At 37.1% G+C, this 27,617-nt stretch overlaps 1 protein-coding gene and 1 long non-coding RNA gene across 3 annotated transcripts; both read right to left on the bottom strand.

The window, feature by feature from the left end:
• Nucleotides 1-12,661: 12,661 nt before the first annotated feature.
• On the bottom strand, nucleotides 12,662-17,559 carry LOC140813543 (phenylacetaldehyde reductase-like). 2 transcript variants are annotated; one of them, XM_073172099.1, is made up of 6 exons: nucleotides 17,275-17,559; nucleotides 15,125-15,294; nucleotides 14,719-14,910; nucleotides 14,291-14,453; nucleotides 13,630-13,816; nucleotides 12,662-12,986 (listed from the first exon to the last, which is right to left on the bottom strand). In XM_073172099.1, exons 1-6 carry the CDS (start codon nucleotides 17,390-17,392, stop codon nucleotides 12,857-12,859), a joined length of 960 nt encoding a protein of 319 aa, XP_073028200.1. In that variant the 5' UTR covers nucleotides 17,393-17,559; the 3' UTR covers nucleotides 12,662-12,856. The 2 variants fall into 2 exon arrangements, with proteins under 2 accessions (XP_073028200.1, XP_073028199.1); XM_073172098.1 differs by having other exon boundaries at nucleotides 12,665-12,989.
• A 3,775-nt stretch (nucleotides 17,560-21,334) lies between these two features.
• On the bottom strand, nucleotides 21,335-22,097 carry LOC140814041 (uncharacterized). The gene is made up of 3 exons (XR_012114063.1): nucleotides 22,007-22,097; nucleotides 21,580-21,724; nucleotides 21,335-21,483 (listed from the first exon to the last, which is right to left on the bottom strand). It is a non-coding gene; the product is annotated as an uncharacterized lncRNA (long non-coding RNA).
• Nucleotides 22,098-27,617: the final 5,520 nt, after the last annotated feature.

Raw genomic sequence — 27,617 nt, forward strand, 5'->3', positions numbered from 1 at the left:
TATATCGACAGATCTCTTGCTCTAAAATACCAAAGGAATTGTAGCAAGAAATCGCCGCCCCTTTCTTGCAGCTAGTTTGACCCAAAATCTGGAGTATTTTGGAGAGGATTTGGTGTGATTTACTTTAAGCTCCAGCTATTATTTATAGGATGCAAGCAACCAGCTGAAAATTTCTCCATTCATGACTATTAATCATTCCATTTAAATGCCATTGTTCCTCCTTTATGCAGGTACAAGTCCATGAGATTGATTAACCTTGAAAGGAATTTTTATTCCTTGAAATACTTTCTATAATTATTGTTGATATTTTGCCTTTCTAGTTTTTGATATGATATTATAATGATATGATTTGACAATATCTTTAAGATATTATCCTTATATTTAAAGAGTTTGTTTCCTAATGAAATTGCTTTTTGTATAGGTTAAATAGGACTCCAAGCAACAAAACGTGGGCGTGAGAGTGAGGATTATTAGAGAGCCAAAGGTGTTCGAAGACAAGTTTGGAGATCGAAGCTAGCTCATGCTGTTGTTGCCGAGAAGTGCTTACATCCTATGACGCCAACACCTAATCATTGTGTTGATTAGGGTGTTGATTTTTGAAGACTTTTTCTTTCTCGGTTGATGCATCCCTTGTATACTGGTTATACGGTTTGTTAGAGGTTTAGGATGCAATTTGTTACTCGCCTTAATAAGGGAGTTGTTTTATTCTTTCACTAGTATTGGTTTTTGTAAACTTACAAGTTTTCTAGTGAATTATTTTGCCCTGAGGCACCGCACAAGTATTTTATACTTGTGCATAATTTATATCCCGTCTCTCTTATTATTATCGTTGTTCCAACTGCGTTTAAGTGTGTTAAATCTATAACTTCCGCTGCATGTTGTCGTGAGTGTTACAACACCTACGTACAACACCTATATTCTGAAACACACAACATTCACGTTCAACTCACTCACACATACACTGTGGAAACAGAACTTTCAATTGGTATCAGAGCCTACGCTTGATATTACTAAGTGAGATTCTGTTTTTTTTTGTTTTGTTTCCAGGTGAAGAAAAAAAAAAATTATTATGGAAGCTTCAACAAATACTGTCTTTAGGCCTCCCGTGTTGGATGGATCAAACTATGCTTTGTGGAAAGTAAAGATGAGGGTCTTCATTAAATCCATTGATGAAAGAGCTTGGCAACGTGTACTTGACGGTTGGAGTCCACCAAAACTCGCGGATGCTGATGGAGACACACGACTTAAACCTGAAAGTACATGGACTGTCGATGAAGTGCAATCTTCAAACTATAATTCCAAGGCTCTCAATGCTATATTTTCATCCGTTGACACAAGGATGTTTAATTTAATCACCACTTGTGTATGCGCCAGAGATGCCTGGGAGATACTCCAGAAGCACTGTGAAGGATCTGCGAGTGTGCGTAAAACTAGGCTAAGGATGGTGACAGCAAAGTTCGAAAGTTTGAGAATGGAGGACAAGGAGTCTATCCTTGAGTATGACTGCCGGCTAAGACAACTCTCAAATGAATCACATGGCCTAGGAGATCCCATACCAAATGAAAGATTGGTGAACAAGGTCCTAAGATCTCTTCCTGAGAGATTCAATGTCAAAGTCTGTGCCATTGAGGAATCTAAAGACACTTCAAACATCAATCTGGATGAACTCATGAGTTCCCTAAGAATTTTTGAAATGAATCTTGATCTGCAGAAAAAGGATAAAGGGAAGACAATAGCCTTTGAAGCCTCAACCGAATCATATGAAGAAATTCTTCAACTATCTAAAGAGGTGGATAAATCTGATTTACGTGAAGAATCTATCTCTCTTTTTACTAAGAAATTTGGTGACTATTTGAAGACTATGAGAGAAAAGAAGAAAATTGGACAAAAGTCTGAGTTGCTCAATAACTCCACATTTGCAAAATCACAAAAGTTTACTCCTATGAAAGGACAGTTTCGACCAAAGACCGAAGTGCAAATTCAATCTAATGTCAGAAACCTGGACTCAGTGCAATGTAGAGAGTGTGTTGGGATATGGACACTATGCCAATGAGTGTGCCAATCGTCTTAGGAAAAACAAAGGCATGACTGTCACCCTGAGTGATGAAGAATCTGAAGATGATCAAGGATCAAATGAATCTGAAAATCACACATCATTATCTACTGTGATCAAGGAGAAACGCTCAATGCAAATCAATCCTTTGGGTGTTGCCACAGGTGTTGCAATACCTGGTCGCAACACCTCTTCGAATCCTGTATGTCTCAATTCTACAACCCTTAATGAATCAAGTCAGTCTGAAAATCAGGAGGTAGATGATGATGAGATCACTCTGGAAAGTGTGCAGACAATGTATGAAGAATTGTACGAAGACTGGATCAAACGAAATAAAGTGAATTCAATTCTATCCAAAGAAAACACTGAGTTGAAATCTCAAGTATCACGACTTGAAGTAATCTTGAGCAAGAAAGATCTGGAGCTATGCAAAGTCAAGGAGGAGCTTGAAAAATCATCTCAAATTTTTGCCAAACTTAATTCAAGTACATCTAAACTTGATTCACTTCTGATGAATGGAAAGAATGACAAAGCTGGACTTGGTTATTCGAATAGCTTGTTTGAAATTGGAGAATCATCCAATACTGAAAGAAAGCCAACTGTCTTTGTCAAGGAAAAGGCTGAAACTTCGAATGTTCCACACACTGGTAAAGGTGCTCCATCGAAGAGGCAATTGTCTACCAAGAAGTCCAAGTCTAGGAAACGTCACTTCATCTGTCACTACTGTTTTAGACCTGGTCACATCAAACCCTACTGTTTTAAACTTAGAGATGACTACAAAAGATGGGAATCTAAACAGGTGTTGCCACATGTGTTGTACAACACTCGGTGCAACACTGCCAACAGGAAGCTATCGGTAAAAAAGGTTTGGGTACCCAAGGCCAATATTAAATGTTCTGTTATTTATACTTCATTAAAGACTAACATTGCAGGAATTTGGTACTTTGACAGTGGCTGTTCACGCCACATGACAGGTTCTAAAGACCATTTGATTGACTTTGTTGAACTAAGGAGTGGTCATGTGACGTATGGTGGTGGTGCTAAAGGAAGAATTGTTGGCAAAGGAACCTTGAATGTTGATGGACTGCCAAATCTTCACAATGTGCTTTATGTCGAAGGGCTTAACTCAAACTTAATAAGCATAAGCCAACTTTGTGATGACGGTTTGCATGTTAAGTTTGATAAAGACAATTGTGAAGTGTTTGATAATTCTAATACTCGTATTTTGACAGGTATAAGGTCTGCTGATAATTGCTACCAACTTGGAGAAGACTTAGTATGCAATCATTCAAAGGTGAGCGAATTAAACTTGTAGGCATCAAAAACTGGGACATGCAAACTTCAAGACATTAAAGAATCTTGGTAAGTATGATGCTGTGAGAGGTATGCCTAATTTATCCTCTGGAATTCCGTATGTTTGTGGTGCATGTCAAAAGGGTAAGCAGACACGTGTTCCTCATCAAGTGTTGCAACACTTTGGGACAACACGGTGTCTTGAACTGTTGCACATGGATCTTATGGGTCCAATGGAAGTGGAAAGTCTTGGAGGTAAGAAGTATTCATGTGTTTGTGTGGATGATTTCTCTCGCTTTACTTGGGTAAGATTTCTTAGAGAAAAATCCGATACATTTGATGTTTTCAAGAAATTACATGCTAAGATTACTAATCTACACAATCTAAAGGTTGGTAAGATAAGGACCGATCATGGTAAAGAATTTGAAAACTCACATTTTATATCATTCTGTGAAAAGAAGGGGATAACTCATGAATTTTCAGCCCCTAAGACTCCTCAACAGAATGGAATAGCCGAAAGGAAGAATAGAACACTGCAAGAAATGGCTAGGGTCATGTTAAGTTCTAAGAATATTTCAAAGAGATTTTGGGCCGAGGCCTTGAACACAGCATGTCATATTTCAAATCAGTGTGTACTTAAGGAGTGGTTCTACTATGACATCCTATGAAATCATCATGGGAAAGAGGCCGAACCTCAAGTATTTTCATGTCTTTGGGTGTGTATGTTATGTTTTGAATGATCGAGAACATCTTGCAAAATTTGACTCTAAAAGTGACAAATGCTTATTTCTTGGTTATTCATCCAATAGTCGTGCATATCGCATGTATAACCTGAGAACAAGAACGACTATGGAATCTATTAACGTTGTGTTTGACGATCTTGCAGATCTAACAGGAAAAACAATCGAGGATGATGTTGATGGGCTCCTGAATACAAGTGAGACACTGCCTGACACAGATGTTGGACCCGGTGTTGTAACACCTGAGACAACACCTGCATTGGCAGAATCAAATGATGAACCAGAAGAGTATACTGAAAATGATGATGGTGTAACCAATGAAGGGATTGACATTCCCAGCAAGATTCAGAAAAATCATCCTTCATCTCAGATCATTGGAGAAACTTTTGGAGGAATGCAAACTAGAAGAAAGGAGAAGGTAGACTATCGGAAAATGATGGGACTAGTATGCATTGACTTCCGTATACTCTCAGGTAAGCCATACTTGTTTTGTTTCTCTAATTGAACCCAAAAATGTCAATGAGGCCTTAAAAGATGAATTCTGGGTCAATGCCATGCATGAGGAACTTGAACAATTTGTTAGAAATGATGTGTGGGATTTAGTTCCTAGACCCGATAATGTGAATGTTATTGGAACCAAATGGATTTTTAAAAACAAAACCGATGATTCTGGAATTGTTGTGAGAAATAAAGCTAGGTTAGTAGCTCAGGGGTATACTCAAGTTGAAGGGATTGATTTTGATGAAACATTTGCCCCTAGTTGCTCGAATTGAATCAGTGCGACTTTTACTAGCCATTGCTTGTCACATGGATATAAAGTTATACCAAATGGATGTGAAATGTGCATTTTTGAATGGCTTTTTGAATGAGGAAGCGTATGTAAGCCAACCTAAAGGATTCACTGATCTACAACACCCTGACCATGTCTACAAGTTGAAGAAGGCTGTAGTATGGACTGAAACAAGCTCCACGGGCATGGTATGGTAGGCTTACTGAATATCTTCTTGACTTAGACTTCAAACGAGATGAGGTTGATAAAACCCTTTTCATTCAAAAGTCAAAGCATGATATTCTTGTGTGTCAAATTTATGTGGATGACATCATCTTTGGTGCTTCTTCTCAAAAGCATGTTGATGATTTTGTTAAATGCATGTCTACCACATTTGAGATGAGCATGGTAGGAGAATTAAGTTTCTTTCTTGGCTTACAAATTAAACAAATGCATGATGGTATCTTTCTATGTCAGTCTAAGTATGCTAAGAATGTGGTAAAGAAATTTGCTGCCGACAACACTAAACACTTGAAAACTCTAATGAGTTCGACTGAAAAATTGTCCAAAGACGATGTTGCTACCGGTGTTGACAACACCCAGTATCGCAGCATCATAGGCAGTCTCCTTTACTTGAGTGCAAGTCAGTCCCGACATTATGTTTAGTGTATGTTTGTGTGCCAGGTACCAGGCTGATCCTAAAGTCACTCATTTAAAAGCTGTTAAAAGAATTTTGCGATATATTTCTGGAACAGTTGACTTAGGCTTGTGGTACACCAAAGAAACAAACACCAATTTAGTAGGTTTTAGTGATGCTGATTGGGCAGGAAATTTAGATGATAGAAAAAGTACCACTGGGGGATGTTTTTATCTTGGTAACAATTTGGTGTCATGGTATAGTAGAAAGCAAAATTGTGTGTCCTTATCCACTGCTAAATCTGAGTATGTCGCAGCGGCTAGTTGCTGTTCACAACTTTTGTGGATGAATCAAATGGTTAAAGATTATGGATTTAACAGTGACACTTTAATTGTATACTGCGACAACTCAAGTGCAATTGATATTTCAAAAACCCAGTACAACACTCTCGAACGAAACACATAGACATTAGACATCATTTTATTCGAGATTTAGTTGAGAAAGGTATAATTCGAATGGAATTTATTAGAACTGAGAACCAACTGGCTGATATCTTTACAAAACCATTGGACTTTGAGAGATTTTCCAATCTTAGGAAGTCTCTCAGCTTGTGTGCGCAATGATCACTCACGGATGTTGTCTGCGGTGTTACAACACCCGTGGACAACACTCAGCATGCATGTGCATTTTATTTTTAGGATGCTAGACATATTACATTCATCCTGTTTTGTGTGAAGACTGTACAGGTGAAGGATACTAAATGGTAGGCTCTCAGTTGTGAATCAACCTTTCTGTCAAAATTCCCTGAAGGATGGAGTGTGCTCAAACTAAGTCATAAAACTGTGAAGTTGTTCATGTACTACATGATCTTGTCCCATGCGGATAATGACTTCGAAAATTTTTTTTGAGCAATAAGGTGAAAAACAGAAAAGAGAAAAAAAAAATTGTTTAGAAGAAAATGGAAAAAGCTACCTAGAGGAGTCCTATGAAGACCGTTCTTCTAGAGTGAGAGCTACCACTTCTTAGTTAAAATACAGATGGAAAAAGCTACCTAGAGGAGTCCCATGAAGACCGTTCTTCTAGAGTGGGAGCTACCATGTCTGAATAAAAATGTTCAAGAAAGGTTGAGTCCAACTTGTGAGTGTTGCCAAGAGGTGTTGCCAACACCTGTACATGATCACAGTTTTATCACATGCGTGTTTATTTCATTTCTGATCATATCATAGGCATAAACTTAGGTCATTCGTACTGCTGTTTTGTAAATTCATCATATCCAGTGGGGTGCCAGTTTTTAATTCATAAAATTCGAAAAAGAACCTAACCAACTTAATCTTGAATATTCTTGATTTCTAACTGATTGTGGGGTTAATTTGATGTGGCGTTTTGTTCTGATTGGTTTCTTGAAATAATAATTACACCGGTTCAGAAAAAGTTACCGCTGGGTGAGCAAAAACTGATTCGAAAAGGGCTGTAGTCGCGGCTCAACAAAATATTACCGTTGGAGGGTAATGCTTAAATTCTTGCGGGGGTATAGAGACTAGATTTACTGTTTACTCTTTCCCTCACATTTTCAATATTTCGCATACCCTTGATGTTCATTTGTTTTTCGCGCAAATCATTTGTGAAAATTTCTGTGCAGTTCGAAATCTTTCTACCACATTGTTTCGTGATTTTGCTGATGGCTGGCTTTGATCCTCAAGATATAAGGAGTGAAATGACTGCAAGTATGGGTGACGAATCACCTAACACAACACCCACTGCCGAAACCGATGTTGCGGGGATGGAAATCGTGGGTGTGGCAGATGAACCAATCCCATTGGAAATGATCGCCCCTGGTGAACCCGGGAACAAAATTAACGTTGAGAATCCACCAGATTTCGAAGCCCTGAACAGAGCATTTCCCCCTGCCCCCATGCGCAGAATGTCAAAGAGACAAGCAGGGTTCGACCCTGACTTTGTTCCAACCAAGAAACCACGGGCATCTACAACTTCTACTCTTCTGGACACCGATTTCTCATCGGGGGACGACTCCGATGATGCTGATTTTGAGTTGGTGGCTCGTCCCAGACCCACTGCTGCAGCAAAGGTATCGAGTTCCACCTCTGATACTGGAAAACAAACCCCCACTCAAAATCCCCAAAGTCCTGCTGGTGAAGGAACCTCAGAGAAAGCTGAAGAAGATGAACAATCTTTGGCGGAATTTCTTGCCCACCTCAAGGAAGAAAAAGCTGCCAAGAAACAAATCCTTAAAGAAGATGAACCTGATTCAGAAATGATGAGGGAATTTGAGGAAAATCAACCTGGAGCCTCTGCTAGTTCCTCTTCCTCGTCCGTGTCTGACTTTGAATCAGAGGAGCAGGGTGATGATGACTCTGAGGATTCTGGTTCTGAAGACAGCGAGTCTGCTGATGATAATACTGCTACTGGTGCCGGTGTTGAGGACGATGTTGACAACACCGAGGACCACACTGACTCTACAGACTATGACTTAAGTAAGTCCTTCTCCCCCAAATTTTACTCTGAAGATGCCTTGGTGTTGTGGCCACTATTTATTCAGAGAGAACTGATAGAAGAGAAAAATATTGATGTGAATGCTTATGGGCGATACAACCTGATTGAATTCCTCAAGAACAGACGGTTGCTATCCACGGTTACTACTGCTGTACCATACTGCCGCCGTGTGGTGCTGGAATTTTATTGTAATCTCCTGAAGAGTGTTGGAGTTGAGGACTCAGTGAAGTTTGGAAGAGTGTTTGTGCGGGATAGCATTTACAATTTCTCTCCGTCAGTGATCAATGCTTTCTATGACACCTCCGATGTTGAGGAAGCTGACGAGGAGCTTGACATACATTATGTCACCTCTGTACTCACAGGAGGTGTGATCGCTGTTTTCCCTGACTATCCCAAGAAGCTGAGTGCTGCTAATCTCACTTCTTTCTACTCTGTCCTACATAAGACCGCCATTTGGAATTGGACCCCTTCAACTAATTCCACCACAGTGACCAGATCTCAAGCCATCGTACTATTTAATATTGGCACTGGAAGGCCCTTCAATTTTGGTAAGTTGGTGTTCAGGACAGCATTACAGTATGCTGAAGGGGATTTCAAGAAGACAAAGCTGCCTTATCTCTCACTGATCTATGGAATCCTGGAGTCTCAAGGGTTCATTCGGGATATTGATGAAGATCTCTGCCCAGGTTAAAGATTTCTTGAAGATTTCTCCTGTGTATTTTAAAGGCAATAGACAGATTGATCTGCCTTGGGTAAGTTCCAGTGTTGCTCCAGATGTTGGCCACACTGAAAACACAACATCGCAGCCCCAGCCTGACCCTGCTGATACCTATGAGTCTCTAGCTGCTGGTCTACCTCCTACCCCGCCTCCTGGCTATGTTACATTATCTGTCTCCTACATTCAAGCACAAATTGACTATGGTCGACAACAGATTGCTCATGCCAAGCAGACCATTGATTATTACGAAAATCAAGTGGCAGATTATGAGCTTCTACTTGCTGCCAGCTACCATTCTGGACAAAAAGGGGGAGTAGATGATACAGCCACAGCTGGAACCAGTGGAGCCCAAATGGATGATGAAGATGATGATAGCAGTCATAATGAATGAGATTTTGAGCTTTTGTGGTTTGAGTTTTTATGTTTTCTCTCTCTGGATGGTTCTTGTATTTCTTGCCTTTTAGTTGTCTTTATGATTCTGATTTGTTCCTCCTGATTAATGAACTATTTCGGTGTTATGACTTGAATGTTGCAACATCTAACATACAACACTGGGTAATTGTTCAGGGGGAGTCACTGAGTTATCCATTCAGGGGGAGTTCAGCCAAATTACTCACTTGTGGGTTGTTTTGTCCAGAAAGGCAAAAAGGGGGAGATTGAAAGGAATTTTTATTCCTTGAAATACTTTCCATAATTATTGTTGATATTTTGCCTTTCTAGTTTTTGATATGATATTATAATGATATGATTTGACAATATCTTTAAGATATTATCCTTATATTTAAAGAGTTTGTTTCCTAATGAAATTGCTTTTTGTCTAGGTTAAATAGGACTCCAAGCAACAAAACGTGGGCGTGAGAGTGAGGATTATTAGAGAGCTAAAGGTGTTCGAAGACAAGTTTGGAGATCGAAGCTAGCTCATGCTGTTGTTGTCCGAGAAGTGCTTACATCCTATGACGCCAACACCTAATCATTGTGTTGATTAGGGTGTTGATTTTTGAAGACTTTTTCTTTCTCGGTTGATGCATCCCTTGTATACTGGTTATACGGTTTGTTAGAGGTTTAGGATGCAATTTGTTACTCGCCTTAATTAGGGAGTTGTTTTATTCTTTCACTAGTATTGGTTTTTGTAAACTTACAAGTTTTCTAGTGAATTATTTTGCCCTGAGGCACCGCACAAGTATTTTATACTTGTGCATAATTTATATCCCGTCTCTCTTATTATTATCGTTGTTCCAACTGCGTTTAAGTGTGTTAAATCTATAACTTCCGCTGCATGTTGTCGTGAGTGTTACAACACCTACGTACAACACCTATATTCTGAAACACACAACATTCACGTTCAACTCACTCACACATACACTGTGGAAACAGAACTTTCAAACCTATCTTTCCTTCTAATTTTCAAAAATATTTCTTGCAACGGGTGCCATATTCGCTGTAAATGGCTTGTAAAGGCCGTTTATTGGTTGTTATTTGTCATTCAATCTCAACATTAAGGTGCATGAGTTATTTGTCTATCATGGCGCTTAGTTGAATTCCTTAGATTTTAGAGTATGACAATGCATTTTGGATACCATGAATCCGGTTCTTCACAGCATCCCCTACAAGACTGCCGCAACAAAGAATAACGTGTAGATCTAGTTAGCATTTGTACATACTAGCATGAAACCATCAAATTAACAAGTGGCCAATGGATCATTTAGAGAAATATCTCGTTCTTGGATAAAAAAATCCAACAAGAGAATTGTATGTCTAAACATAGTTTTTATGTCTCGTGTAAAGAGGATGTGATACTAAATGAAACAAAATGTTACACAATTTGGAGCACTAAATGGAGCATAGATTTTGTCTCGGAAATTATACATATATATATTTCATAATGGTGAGAATAACACAATTTAGTAGTTAACTTAACTTCATTTTAAGATGCGATCAATAGATTATATGAATCAGTCGCATTCAAATGGCTCGCAAGTTGGGGGCATGACACAAAGTATTCCACATCTGACAGTATGCATCAACAGAAGCTTGAGACCGTCTCACAAGAAAACATATTCTTTGTTAGTTGTTTTTAAGTTGGTTTATTTAAATTATATCACTTGTGTTATGTACTCTCATGTTCTGTGTCTTAGCAGTTAGCACTGTATTTAATTCGGTAACCGAACTAACCAATTTTTTGGGAAAAAAGTAAGATTTTTTTTTGGCGAATGGCGAGAATGAGAACTGATTTCATAGTTAAACGGAAAACCCCAGGACACAATACAAATATGACCTATAAAAAAATATACTTTTTCAAAATAATATAATATTTTAAATAATTATCTGTTTGACCCCTTTTTTTAATATAATAAAAAACAGAAATCAATCCTATTTAACTAATATTTTATAAAATCAAAACTGAGTTTTTTGAATTACTGGTTTGGTCATATACTGCAGATAATACCCTTATGCAATCATCTAATTAGGAATGATAATGGATCTGACTAGAACCTTGACCCGAGCCGGACTTGTCCTATTTGGGTTGAATTTGGATACGTAAACTCGGTATCGGTTCAAATCGGCTCTTGTCCTATTTGGGGTGGATTTGGATAAATCAACTCGGTATCGGTTCGGAAATAGGTACCGACTTTTCTATTCGAGGAGTTTGGATCCTATAATAGAACCCTTCCCATAGAGAGAATATAACAAGTTATTATATTATTATTTAATAAATATATTAACTATGAAAATCAGGCTTAACACATTTTAGATTCATAACCAGGGGTGGAGAGCTCAGGTGGTCTAATTTTTTTTAAAAAAAATTAATATGTAAATTTTAGAATAATATGATATTAGCCCGAGCAGATCAATTTAAAATATTAAAAGATTGTAGAGCTTAAAATTCTAGCCGGGGCAGAGCCATATTTTTCTGGCTCCTCCACTCATAACAATATATGAAATAATATCATTTTAAAAAATTCACATCATTCTTTTGTATGTTACCAAGTAGTTTACCTGCTGTCACTCATGAAACACGATGCTATTGAGCAATAATATCCTTTTAAAAATCATCATTCTTTTGTACTACATAAGTAGTTTAACCATTATAATGCAGCAATATATTTCATTTTGATGGAGTTAAATACTCGGTTCAATGAGTCATCGGTGAAACTTCTTTCTCTTAGTATAGCTTTAGATCCTAAAAATTCATTCGACTCATTTAACAGTGATGATATTTGCAAGCTTGCGAAGAAGTTTTATCCTGGAGATTTCACAGATCAAGAAATTGTTGTTTTGAAGTATGAATTGATACATTTATAAACTCGATGTGATGCAGAATTTAAAGGTTTCTACACTTGTTGAGTTGTGTCAGCAATTGACCGAGAGTGGACGGTCAAGTGTTTATGTTATGTTGACTAGATTGATTCATCTTGTTTTGACATTATCTGTGTCTACTGCCACTATTGAACGGGCTTTTTCAGCAATGAAGCATGTGAAGACGGCACTTCGCAATAAAATGAGGATACTTTCTTGCCGATGTTTACACTTTATATATTGAGATTAGCTAACATATGTGGAATTTATGTTTAAATCCTGTATCACAACTTCGTTGAACGATATAATGTACTTTTTTTTTTAATAATATATAACTTATCATATTGAGTTCAAGCCCACCCCAACTCTTATTCCTGGATCCGTCCCTGCCTGCTGTACTATATTTGATGCATGGGAATGTTCCTGGTTATGGGCAAGAATCATAAATACTTCATATCTTCAGATAAATGGTTTACTTCCATATCTCTTCTCTTGGCCGGCTTCTGTATTTTGCTATATGGTGTTTGAGTCAGCTGATCGAAGTTGCAGCAATTTTTTAGGAGAGTTGTTGAGAAAAAATTGCTCCGAATTACACACATTCGGTCTGCGAGTAAAATGAGAATGTTGTATCAAACTCATTTTCAGTGAGGTGAAGTTTATCCATGGCGAACGAATTAGCATTCTTTCTGAAGAAAAAGTTTGAAATTAACTAGCAAGTTGTAGTTATAGTTCAAGCAAGTAACTGGATAACTTCTTTCAAGAGTACAACTAAAACGACTTAGCCACATTCGATAGATTATGAGACAATATCAGCCTCAAGGTATTGTGATGGCCAAATTTATGTGAGGAATTTTTTCTCTTTCAAGCTTTCAACCATATCCTTCAGGCTCACCTCTGAAGGCGTGAAAACGATGCCCAAATCTTGTGCTTTCTTATTGCATACCTGGAACGTTGGATCCTCTGCAGAACTGCTGCAATGACGAAAAATGTGAAACTAGTTATTGTTTGTAGAATACGAGGTACTAAAATGTTGCTTTCCATGAAACTATTGGATACTCAAGTGGGCAATGAGTTATTTATTTAGAGGAATATGATCTTCTTTGGATAAGAAATCTGACAATAGAATTGTTGGTCTAAATATTGTTTCCTTTTGTTATAGAATCTCAGCTAAAGAGGGAGGCATGCATATGTCTGAAATTTGATCAACTCGTCGAACGTCTAAACAAGATTCAATCCTGCAAATCGTAAACGAATGTACAATATTGGTGAAAACAACATATTCACTATTAGCCACAAGCAAAAGCTGTTGCAATGAAACTACAGAGAAATTCATAAAAATGGATGTTATTTTTCCAAGTGGAATAATGATCATTGTGGAACAAAAAAATGAAATTTTGTATCATACGTCCATCGATGATTAAGATAAAGGACTGTGACTCTCCAAGCTGATCGATAACTGGAATAACTGGATTTCAAGCTACAATCCATAAGTTATGGACATCCCTCGTATTCAAAACGCTTGCGAGTAACATAGAAGTCAATTTTCTTGAGAAATAAGGATTGTTCCGGAGAGTGGGAACTCTGATGTTTTTGAACAGAGAAAAGACTTACATTTTAGGAAGGTCCAATGAAGGATAAAGCTTCTGCAAAATCTCCAGTGTTTCCGAATGATTTAATGTTCTTTCTATCAAAATGTATCTGCCACTTGCTGAAGGATTCTCAAACGCCACAACATGTGCTTGAGCAACATCTCTAACATCAACTAATTGATAGAATGGCCATGGAAATGCTTTGTTTTCTGCAATAGAATATTAATTTAATCTACGTTGTATGGTTATAGATAAGAGTATCATATCGAATACGATGTGGATACGGCAATGCGACAAATTCTAAAAATATAAGACAAGATAAGGTTAGGATATCCCAATTATTAAAATATTTTATATATATATATATATATATATATATATATATATATATATATATATTACAATTTCCGATGAGTGATTTAAGAAGGGAAAAAAATTTAGATTTATTCTTTTTGCCAAAAGTATCCACAAAACATATTCCCGCCGTGTCCATGACATATCCTAACCGTGTCCAAGATGTATCCGACTGGTCAAACCTATAAAAAATCAACGACACGGATTTTGTCGTATCCGACACGCGTATCTACTTCAGGAAAAAAAATTTAGGAATATCCGTGCTACATAAATTTTAATGCTCCAAAAAGTCTGAATTAGCGGAAAGACATACAGATCATTCGATATACCTTTAATCACGTTCAAGAACGTCTTAGAAGTGTAATTAAGTATTGGTTGAAGGAGAGGACCAATCACGTAGCAAGGATTTATTACTACCAAGTCGATGCCATTTTGTTTAGAGAATACCCATGCAGCTTCCTCTGCCAATGTTTTTGCGAGGCAATACCAAGCCTGATAGCATGAGATATGATGTTTCGATCAAAGGATTGCTCAAACAAAGTATAATTTTCGAGCTACTCAGTATCACATTCAGATTGTGGGGTATTTTAATAGAAAACAAACCACAACAGAATCAAATCATCATCAGATGCCAAGAAAATCATATAAATTTTCAAAATCATTGGTTGGAATTTCATTCTGGATCTTGACAAGTTCAAGAAGGATAATAATATACAGTAGAGAAGGATAAAAGTGTGGCACTCTCACAAGTACAAACCTTGATTTCTTCACAGAATACTGGATCGGAAAACCATTTCTCATCAATTATAACGTTGGGATCTTTGAGATTGCGATTGAACATGACTGCAGCGAGAGACGATGTTAGCACTACTCTTCTAACAGAAGGTACTTTGCTGCATGATTTTAGGACATTAAGTGTTCCCTTCACTGCCGGTTCTATTAGTTCTACCTAAACCAAGAATATATATAAATCTAGCATTTAGTAAATTAAAACAATATAAGTGAATCTGACAAGAGTTCAAGTTCATCACAATGAAGAATGAGAATGATCAGAACAAGCCTACCACCCCTCGCCCCAAAAAAAAATTATAATTTACAAAGTGTGATGTGATTAAAGAAAGATCTCAACGTTGCATGAATCAATCACGAGTAAGACAATGAACCTGTGGATTGGTTGCTTCAAGGAAAGCCGGTGAGGCTATGTGGAAGACCCCTTCACACCCATGAACCACGGGATCAAAAGATCCATAGCTCATTAAGTTGGCTTCGAACAAGTGTAATCTCTCCTCTGCTCCCTCGAGTTCATTCAAGTGAGCTACTTTATTCGGATCACCTGCATCTCAAAGTGATTAAACAAATGTCGCTACCAGATATATCTCGAAGAATCTTACTCATGGATACAACCCATATTTTTTTTGTTCGAATATGGTAGCATTCACTTCTTTCACTTGATTCTATCATCTAGAATATACCAGAATAAATGTTCAATGTGAACCTAGGATTGTCTCCCACAGTTCAATGCGAATATCGTCAGAAACATCATGATATTCGTAATAGAACTGTATCTCACCCCAATGTTCGAATAGAAGGGGTGGGAAAGCATAGGCATTTGCATTCACTAAACATCAGAAACTTGTGATTTCACTTCACATATTCAGAAAGATTTTTACTTTTGGTTTAGCCCATCGATCAATTAGATTACTGGCTCTGCTTCAAGCCGAAGGAACGGACCTCTGTAGATCTCGCGGGACAGCTCTAAAATTCATTTGATACTAAGGATGAAGAATTACAAGATCAATCAACAGAAAACTAAAGTAGCTGCGCCATAGATTCAATTCATGAGAATTCGATATCAAGCCATATAAATAGCAACAAAATTTCCTACTTGGCCGTAAATCAGACTCTTCCCTGTTTGTTGCAAGATGGTTGAAATGAATGAGCATGTCGGGTGTTCTTTGCGATCACAAGGTACCTCTAAAGCAAGAAGGAAATTTTTATAAAATGGCGGTTAGGACTGTAAAGAATGTGTCTATTATGTTGGTGATCAAGAAGCCTTTAAATAGGGTAATTATCTCAAGTCATGGTCAAGAGTGGAAATAATTCAAAAGAAGACTGCCACTTTAGTCGTTGGGGAATGATAACTACCATAAAAGGCTGAGACACACAAAAGATAAGCAGACGCAGAAAGAAAGATCTCACATGTACATCAAGGAATGCACAAACTCAGTGGGAGAAGAAAGGATAAGAGAATATAGAGGAAACAAGACTCATATTGTGTTCATTCATTTTTCTGGAAAAGTGTAATGTAATTCAAACTTTAGTGTATATTAATAAAGTGTTTGTTCTCCGGTGGATGTAGGTAATTCATTAGCTGAACCACCTATCTCCAGTGTGATCTTTAAGTTTTTAATTCTTCTTTCTGGTTTGTTTGCCTGGTGCTCGAATAATTGTCAAGAGTCATCGACTTGGTGAAAGTATCGAATGGTTCTTGATATAGTTTCTGTAGTGAATTTCGATTGAAACTTCATTGTTCTTCCAACAAGAACTACTATGTTACATGGAGCTGAGTGTCGGGCTATGAACCGAGATAGTTAGGATTGCACGATGTGATTAGATGTCATGGACATGAACCTGGGCGACCAGATAACGCCCCAGTTAGGCATTGTGACATTAACCGTGGAAGAGAGAAACCAAAGAAAACTCTGTTAGCAAGTATAAAACATTGTAAAATTCATTCAAATATAGATGAGAATACAGTAGAGGATAGAATACAATAACACAGGAGGAATCATGGTTTTGAAAAGAGTCCCAGGTCAAAGTGTTAGTAAAAAAATCAGCCTCCCCAATGTTTCTAAAAAACACTTTGACGAAATGCCCCGAGGATCTATATAGCTCCGCACCCTACGAAATAAAAGACTCGATTGTTCTCTTTTTTTAGATGGTTGATCAAGAACATCAGGACATCACATCAAAATGTTGCAAAACAAAACAATGAGATAACTTTCCCCAAAATAAAAACTCATTGGAAATCAACTGTTACTGACATCGGAAACCAGAAAAAGCCACAAAGCAAGAACAAGAACAAGAACAAGAACATAAATTTTAAGTCTGAACACAAAAAATAGTACTGAAAATTTCTTGGTTTTATGGCCAACCATGGTAATGGTTTTAAAGCATCATTTATTGTATCCAATAACCAAAAACCCCCAAAAAAAAAAAACGAGGCAACAACTCTGATATTATTAAGAAATTAATCAGTCCAAACCCACAAAAATTAATTGCGTGAAACATGTAGATAGAGATTAATACTGACTGAGGTTTGTAACAGTGGCTTTAACAGTGTAACCCCGCTGAAGCAGAAGCTTAACCAGCCATGAAGCAATGTATCCCGATGCTCCAGTCACGCACACAACTTTTCCCACTCCAGTCATCCTCTGTCGATCGAGTTTCGGCCCAAATTTTGTTCCTATGCGCGCGCGTGCTTGGTCTTGTTTGTAGACTATACCGAATCTTCTTCCCTCCACACAGGAACTGCCATTACGCGGCGTCGACCATACGTGCTAACCAGATTTTTGCCATTAACGTGAAACTCTTACAATATTATTATTTATAGACTATAATTACCGTTGGTGGGTTCGAAGTCTTTCAAAAGTCTAGAAATATCCCGTCAAGTCTTTTTTTTTTTCAAAGTCAAAATATATGACAAAATTTAATTAAATCTTTCGTGTTTTTTCAAGTCTAAAATTATCCCGTCGAGTCTTTTTTTTTTTCAAAGTCAAATATATTACAAAATTCAATTAAATCTTTCATGTTTTTTCAAAAGTCTAAAATTATCCCGTTGTTTTTTTTTTTTTCATGAAAAAATTTGTGTGAGACGATTTCACGGATCGTATTTTGTGAGACAGATCTCTTATTTGAATTATCAATAAAAAAATATTATTTTTTATGATAAGAGTATTACTTTTTATTGTGAATATATGTAGGGTTAACTCGTCTCACAGATAAAGATTCGTGAAACCGTCTCACAAAAGACCTACTCTTGTTTTCAAAGTCAAAATATATTACAAAATTTAATTAAAACTTTCATGTTTTTTCTTTCAATTTTTCATCCAAATTACCGTTACATTTCTTTTTAATTAACTCCTCACTCAAATAAAAAAAATCACTCAATTATCCACATTTCATATTTATCGTTATTTTTTGCATATGCGACGTGTGTGTTTCGACAGACAATATGCATAAATTTATATTCAATTAGTATTTTTTGTATCTAGTAAATTTATTATTTTTAAAGAAATTATATCCTAAAATTTTAGGCATTTTATTGAATGTGATTCGTTTGTTTAAACAACAAGTGGAATAATTTTTGGGTCGAGTAATTATTGCTATTTTAAATGTTTTATAATAATCTTTAGATTGGAATATTATGGTTATTTTGTAACCTTAACTAACAAAAAGCTATTCTAAGCAAAGACACGAAAACTTCGGTTCAAGATTTTTTTTTCCTTTTCCCCCTTTTTTTACAACTATCTCTAAATTCTAATCACCACAAGGATAATTTAGATTATGTTATTAAAGGATTTTTTTTGTTTCTTTTGCTTTTAAAACTGAAGTATATTTGTATAACTTTGGGACGAACAATTTTTAGTAGTTTCGATGCATGAAATTCTGAAGATATAAAATCTTGAACATTTGGAATAAGAGCATGAGACTGAATATTTTGAAACCAAGTGAAAGCAGGTAGTGGAAGAGCCGAGTTTTCATTTCTACTCGGGCTATAATTTTCTAAGACAAGGTTGAGATAGTATTGGCAAGTAGAGTGTCCGGGCTACCGAAAAATTAGACAAAATTTTATGTATAAAAAATAGGGAAAAACCGAGCCACCCGGGCGGTACAAGTGATAGCAGCCTAGCATGGATGTTCGAAAACCAAACCAACCAAACTGATTAATAACAAAATTATTGTTTCTACAACTAAAACGACTTATTTGCTACATACGACAGATTATGAGACAAAATGACTTCCAAATGTATGCAAATGAGAATAATCAGTCGACTTCCCATTCCACATCTCCATCGGAATCTGCAGATCAATCGCCACCGAAGAAGAACGAATGATAATGTAACAAGTGGTTTTGACTGCTTCCACCCTAAAGGACTTGTCTAGACCCGCAGTCCTCTACATAACTCTTGTTCTGTTTAATAAGGCTATGTTCATCTGCTCCGCTACTCTATTCCGTTGAGGTGTATAAGCCGTCATAAACTGTCTTTTGATGACATCATGTTGACAATATGCATCAAATTCGTCACTGATATATTCTCCTCCATTCTCAGTCCTCGAACACTTGATTTTCTTTTTAGAATCAAGTTCAACCCGCACTTTGAAATATTTTAAGATCTGGAAAACATCTTATTTCTTCTTGATTGGATACACTCAACATCTCATAGAAAAATCATCAATGAAAGAGACAAAGTATCTCGCTCCTCCTAGGGATACAACCGGTGCTTGCCAAACACCTGAACGAATATGCTCCAATATGCTTTTGCTTTTGACATTGGAAGTGTCAAATTTTAATCTATGTTGTTTACTGGTAACACAATGCTCACAAAATCATAATGAAACTTTTGTAAGTTCCGGCAGCAGCTTTCGTTCTGAGAAAATTTTTCAACCCTCGTTTTGACATATGTAATGTTTGAGCTTTCTATGTCATAACACTGTTAATTCTTCTATTAAACAAATTGGTGCAACAACTAGTTCTGCTTCTGTGTGTGTTTCTCCCAAAAGTACATACATATTTGCAGCAACTTTTTCCGCCTTCATAACCACAAGCATACTCTTCACAATTTTCATGATCCCCTTCTCGATACGGGTTTTGCACCGATATCATCCAATTTCCCCAAGGTCAAAAGGTTTTTCGTCAGTCCCTTCACATTTTGTACCTCTTGTATGGTGCAAATGGTGCCATCAAACATTTTTATTTTGATAGTACCGACCCAGCGATTTCCAAGACATGATCATTTCCCATGAATAAAGATCCTCCTGAGACTGGTTCATAATGATCAAATCATTCTCTCTGAGACGTCATGCGCCCCGTCGCTCCTGAATCCATAATTCATATGTCACAAAATTTGTGTCTGTCTTTTGCAACTGTTGCTGGTTCGCTGAATAATATTTCACTACCGCCTAAAGTACTAGCCACATTTCATTGAGAACTCTTCTCATTACTCGTACGCTATTTTTTGAAGTGCCCTTTACCGCCACATTTAAAGCAGTAATTATTTTTCTTTTTACTTCTCGACTTTGATCTACCTCATCTCCCGCTCCCAATGAGTCACGGTCCATAAATCTTCCTTTTATCATAGGTAAAACATCTGCCTGCTTCGAAGTACCAACCTATCTTCCTTATTCTTGCGCAGGATTTCCTTTCCGAAAACCGCAGTTAAGACATCGTCGACTTTTAGAGAGCCCATAAAAATATTGTTTGTTAAGTTGATGATAAGTTGTTCATATAGATCTGATAGACTTTGAAGTAGAAGCTCTGCACGTTCATTTTCCTCTATTTTATACCTCATTGAAGTGAGTTGGGCAAATATAGTATTTAATGTGTTGATATAGTCAGTCAAGAATTACGCCATCCGAAGAGTATAAAGTCTTCTCTTTAAGAAAATCTTGTTTTGTAGTGACTTGACCTCGTACATTTTTATCAAAATATCCCAAATAAATTTTGTTGTTTTTATCTCAGAGATACTTGACAGTAGTTTGTTTGCTATAGCCAAGTGTAAATTGGAAACAACATTATCATTCATTTAATTCCACTTTCCAACATCCGTCATTTCCATCGGTGTATCTCAAATAGCCACCAAACATTTCTCCTTTCTTAAAACTGTTTGCATCTTTATTTTTCACAACATAAAATTGCTTACATTGAACTTTGTTATCTCGTATCTGTTCGTCATTATGTCTACAACAATTTAGTATACTGGATAAAATAATCCACCTTAATGAAAAATCTAAAAAAAAAACTTTTCTGCTGTGAAAGATCAGTCTAGGCTCCAATCACAGAGCATACTTAGAATTTTAAAAAATTTCAAGCCAAAGCTCTAATATCACTTGTTGGTTCCACGTACGGTAACTTGAGATAATAATATGAAAATAAAGTATAAAACTGGAAACCGAGATTTACGTGAAAAACCCCTAAAAATTATTAGGGTAAAAGCCACAGGCAATATGAAAAAAATTCAATTATAATATTTTATGGTGTACAACCACTCACCGTGTTTCTAAAGAGCACACACTTTTTGAGCAGATGAAAAAACTTATATTTTAGGAAGGTCTAAAGAAAGATAAAGCTTCTTCCGTGAAACCTCCAAAATTTCCTCTGGAAGTCGCGATGTTCCTGTCAAAAGGTTTTAGCCACTAGCTGAAGGATTTTCAAATGCCAAAATATGTGCTTAAGCAACATCTCTCACATCTTCGAACACATAGTATGGGTATATTTGCTTTCCTGTAATCAGTTTAAATGCTCGAGAAATCTGAATTGGCGAAAAGACATACAGATCATTTTATGCACCTTCGATCAAGTTCAGAAATCATTTTATGCACCTTTGATCAAGTTCACAATCCTCAGAAGTGGTATTGAGTGTAGCCTGAAGGAGAGGACCGATCACGTATCCAAGATTGATCACTACCAAGTCGATTCCATTTTCTTTAGTGAGTTTCCATGCAGCTTCCTTTGCCAATGGTTTTGAGAGGCAATACCATGCCTGCTAGCATGAGATGTAATGTTTGGATAAAAAGTTATTTCTTGGATCCATAATATATATAAATCCTAGTATTTTTCAAGAAACTATGTATTGCATTCAAAATTATGGGGTATCTTAATTGAAACAAACAATAAAAAAATTATAATTACCAAAATTAGACTCCTACAATGATCGTCTAAAGTATTCCATAGGTTGGAATTCTTCTGGATCTTGATGAGTCTTCAAAAGATAAAAACATCAAGTAGAAAATAATAAAATTTTGGTATTCCTACGAGCACAGACCTTGATTTCTTCACAGAATACTGGATCTGAAAACCATGTTTTGTCAACTATAGGGTCGGGGCCTTGGGGTTTGTGATTGAACATAACTGCAACAATAGAGGATGTTATTGTTAAACAAATCAAGCCAACAAATTTGAATCCAATGAACATCATTTTTTTACAAATAATTAACACATGTTTTGTGTCAGGTAAAAAATGGTTGGTTTGATTATGTAAGTAATGCTGTTTTATTTTTTGTTTTCTTCTCTAAACTTCACATATAAATACATATCTATTCTTCATTTAAAACACACACCAAAACACAAAATCTTCTCATTTACAATCATAAGCGTAGAAGTGAGATAAATGATTTAGTGTGAAATTTCTTAAGGAGTGTTTATCTTTTGAAGAATATGATTAGTGGAGAGAAAGTGAGTTTTAAAATAAGAAGTGTCCCATCTTAGGGTTCCCACTGGGGTCTTTTCCCTCACGGGTTTTTCCATGCGTCATTACTCATAGAACTTCTCCAGCCCAAGCACTGGAGCTTTCACTTTCTCAGGATTCGAACCCAAAACCTCCAAGACATATAGGTCATGACAAAACAATTCTGGTACCAGATCTCTTATTTGGGTCATCCATGAAAAAATATTACTTTTTATGCTAAGAGTATTATTTTTTATTGTGAATATCGGTAAGATTGACCAGATAAAGACTCGTGAGACCGTCTCACAAGAGACTTACTCATTCATATATAGTTGTTTTAGGTTCTCAAAATACTTTTGATAATCAAGTTCAATGGTTTAGCAAATCTTGTTATTCCTTTAGATCGGAAGGAAAGAAATCAGGGGAGAACTTTTTCGCTAGCAAACGGTATGGATAAGAAAAATATTCATCCAAAAAGACTGGCCAATGTCGAATCTAATTAAGAAATTTATTAGTGAGATCAGAAAATTATAATTTGTTAGTTATTTTGGTAAATTTAAATTATAATTTTGACCATTGTGAATAACAAAGACGTTTCATATATTTTATTTATTAGTTATTACCACGCACAAATATTACTTCCTCACCAAAGGAAATGTCTTAAATTAAGAATCACCGACCAAATCTCATATACTTAAAAAGTTTTGAGTAGATCTCTTGTGAGACGGTCTCACGAATTTTTATCTGTGAGATAGATCAACTCTACCGGTATTCATAATAAAAAGTAATATTCTTAGCATAAAAAATAATATGTTTTCATTGATTACCCAAATAAGAGATCTGTCTCACAAAATACTACCCGTGAGACCGTCTCACACAAGTTTTTGCTAAAAATTTATATTTCATTTTTCAATATAAGGTATGTTGTTTGTTGAATACAGAAGACAAAATCTTTCAAAACGATTATAAAATTTAATATTTACTAATAAAATCTAAGATTTAACAAATTTTAATTACTAATTTAAGCCATTGTACTCCAATATATAAGATATAACGTCACCACTGTAATTAGTGCATCGAGCCTTGAAGAAAACATGTCAAATTTTAGGGTTTTGGCTTTCTTCTTCCTTGTAGTATTCATTATGTCTGCAGGTCCGTTTGTGTATCAAATAAATAACCCCTTTTTTTTTTTTTTTTCTGATTTTGATTTTCTTTGCATATGAATTTATATATATTTTCTTTTTAAATAAACACTTGATCGATCTTTTAACTTCAAAAGTACGTTGGCTTGGTCGACATTTTCTTCCATTAATCTAAACCTATATATATATATATATATTCAGGTGGCATGGATGGAAATGGTTTGAAGTGTTGTTTCGACAACCACATTGGTCGGTGCCTCCATGGACAGGACGACGCTAGGTGTGATGCTATGTGCCGATCCAGCTCGTGCGGAAAAGGAGGATTTTGCAAAGTTTTTCATCAGAAACCCCCTAACCATTATTGTCATTGTTACTGTTGATCAAATTATATTAGTCGTGTAGTATGAAAAAAGGTAACACATGAATGTTGTGCTTGGATCGATGATTTGAATTAATAGATTTCATATTTCTTGACTTACTTGGATAGACCAAAATTGGGTTTGGATCAAGGTAAAAACTTGTGTGAGATAATATCACGGGTCGTATTTTGTGAGACGAATATCTTATTTGGGTCATCAATAAAAAATTATTAATTTTTAGGAAAAAATTGTGAATATGGGTAGGGTTGACCCGTATACATAAAAAATATAATTTTTATGCTAAGAGAATGTACTATAAATCTAAATAAAATCTATTATCTATATGTATATGCAGTGGGTCAAAGTTGACATTCATTTAACTTAAAGGTACTTAGATCAGACAATACATTCGTGAGTTGATTTTATTCCCTACGTACGTTCAGCCAACATCTTGGGCGTTACTGGTCTTCTTCTTTAAACAAAACTTCAATGTTTCATACAATTATGTGGAATTGTCGAAAACTTATTTTTATAAGATTAGGTCTCTTGTGAGATGGTCTCATGAATCTTTATCTGTGAGACGGTTCAATCCTACCGATATTCACAATAAAAAGTAATACTCTTAGCATAAAAAGTAATATTTTTTCATGGATGACCCAAATAAGAGATCTGTCTCATAAAATACGACACGTGAGACCGTCACACACAAGTTTTTGCGCATTTTGTAAATTAGCCATCTAATCTAATTATACAACCGATTTCTTGCTCAATTATTTCCTGGAGTTAACTAAAACTAAATAAATTATTTTTAAGTTTTAACTTTGGATTTGGTCAAACGGTCAATATTAAATAAAATGTCTTAATAAATTTTTTTAAATAATTGACTGAGGAGTTCTGTCCCGCCAAAACCCGTGGCCCAAATGGACCATCCCGTTTAGGCCCACTTCCAAACGAGCTGCAAATAGCAACTCGCCCTGTCTATTTTTCGTGTCGGGGCGGGTTCACTCGAAAGATCCGACCTTTTTGATGGCTCTAGTTTCAATGCACCAAAACTCCCCTCACACTTAATATATTATAATAATAGATGTTTTATGAGATAATTTTCTATTTAATCCCTTATTTATCTAATTTTTTTATTTTTTGGTTCCTTGTGTTCCGATTTAATCTTTCATTATAGTCCTTTATTCTCAATTTAGTCTTCTGTTACTATTTGATTTAGAAAAAAATAAATCAAATATCAAGTAAACTCTTTGCAATAACATTTATTTGTTTTTTTAGTAATCATTACATTATAGCTAATTGGATATACTAAATTATTGAGGAATAAACGTTTAATTTGGACAAAGTCTAATTTTTACCTTAGTTATTGGGGTTTTTGTTTGAATTTGAAATTAAGCATCATGTCTGATTTTTAACTGCAAAACATGCATTTAGAAACATTAATCTAAATATTATATATATATATATATATATATATATATATATATATATTTTGTTATTGTTATCATCTTAGTAGGATGAACTGTGTACAAAAAACATAACAATGTCAAATTCATCCATAACATTTCAAATTATTTTCAATGTCACCCTCACCATTTTTAGAAAATTTATTATTTTAATCATGTAAGCTGACTTATTTTGAATTTTAGTAATGTAATTTTTTAGAGTTTCTTTTCATTTAATAACTTGATATTTTTGGTCTTGTTTTGCCCGAAAATCATTATATCCAATTAATATTTCTTATTTAGCACCGATGCTATCATATGTGGCTCAAATGACAATAATAAATTATATTACGCATTAAAATATACATGAGAAAAAATAAAAGAAAACAACATACTTTTTTCTCTAATTTTTTAATATTAAGTGTTCTATTTTTCCTTCATTTTTTTTTTGCGTATATAGATTTTAATGTACGTAACATGAGCTTTATTTGCGTCATATAGCCATGTTTTAGAATTGGTATCAAATAACAAATATCCGATGGGTTTAATTTAATGACTTTTGGCAAAAAAAATCTAATTTATTTATAAAAACAGAATTTTGACAATTTGCATGACTAAAACCCTAATAGGTCAACTCATACGACTAAAATTACAAGTTTTCCTCGATTTTTTTGGCAATTAGGAGCCTTCTTTCAAAAAATAATAAGACGCAATTTAAAACATTAGTGAAATAAGACTATAAATTGATCGACAATGATACTCACGGGAAATTTAGGGTCCGATCCACGCAAGCGTCACTAATTCAGACGTGGGCTTTGAAACTACCCTGAGCCTGGAATCACAAATAAGATCGTTAGGAGGGGGCCAGGAGGGTGTCCTGGCGTAGCCCCTCCGACGCTCAAGTCAGTGACTGAGGATATATGGGGGGAGCAGCTAAGGGTGCTGCTGAAAACAATATACTGAATGAAAAATCATACGCTCAAACTTGGTATTTATAGGAGAATACATGGGCTTGACATGGGCCCTTCACCTGTGGGCTACCTTTGGGCCTTAGATATGGGCCGAGGGTTTGGGCCAGATCTTGATGGTCTCATCCATGGGGTATCACCAGTCTCCCCCTCCCGAGTCGAACTGAATTGTAGGTTCAAAGTTCGATTAATTGTGTTGTCCTTGGTTTATCGGCGATGAGGACGGACCGTGCCAGATAATTTTGTTTGTCGTTAACGAACGGTGTTCACCGCTATTACGGGGATCGACCTGCCCGGTCAGGTCGTGGGGGTGTGGGGGCAACGCCCCCATAAATTTTTTTCAGAAATCCCACAATCACTCGCAAGAGAAATCACACAAATCGAATCGTAATCTTCTCCTGGATGGGAGGAAATCAAATCAGAATCCTGCCTTGAAAAGAAAGATTCGGGCTCCCCCTATAAATATAGACTCCTTCCCCATTTCATTCTCACTTCTCCCTCTGAATTACCCCTACGATACATTCTATAATCCTCCTTCGTTTACACCTCATCCCTCCCACAACCGACCACCACCTCGCCGAGCGTCGCCTACGCCCTACCCCCCGCGCACGCCCGCCCCTGCACTAACGCTCGCCGCTCGCCCGTTCGCCCCTGCCACTCACGCTCGCCCCTTTGCCAGCACCTCGCCCAGCACGCAGCCACCTCCCTCACTGCACAAGCTCGCCCGTGCCAGCGCGCCCCGCAGCCTAGCGCCACGCTCGCCCCAGCCGCGCGCTCGCCCAGTGCCGCAGCCACGCTCGCCCTGCCCTAGCCGAGCGCCCTGCCCCACGCGAAGCTCGCCCCTCGCGCGCTCGCCCAGTGCCGCAGCCACGCTCGCCGCTCGCCCACGCTCGCCCTGCCCTAGCCGAGCGCCCTGCCCCTCGCGCGCTCGCCCAGTGCCGCAGCTACGCTCGCCGCTCGCCCTGCTTGCACGCTCGCCCGAGCCCGCCTGCACGCTCGCCCGAGCTCGCCCCTCCCTGCTTGCACGCTCGCCCGAGCGCCCCTGCACGCTCGCCCGAGCCCGCCTGCACGCTCGCCCGAGCTCGCCCCTCCCTGCTTGCACGCTCGCCCGAGCGCCCCTGCACGCTCGCCCAGACGCCAGCGCCTCGCCTGCACGCTCACCCGAGCGCCCCGCTTGCACACTCGCCCGATTGCCTCGCCCGAGCGTGCACCGTACTTGCTCACCTCCGGCTCATCCTTGCGACTTTTCGAGTATTCTGTCACGCCTCTCCCGGGTCAGTTCTCCCCTTTACCTG

The sequence above is a fragment of the Primulina eburnea genome, chromosome 15 (genome assembly GCF_022965805.1).
Source record: "Primulina eburnea isolate SZY01 chromosome 15, ASM2296580v1, whole genome shotgun sequence".
NCBI lineage: Eukaryota > Viridiplantae > Streptophyta > Magnoliopsida > Lamiales > Gesneriaceae > Primulina > Primulina eburnea.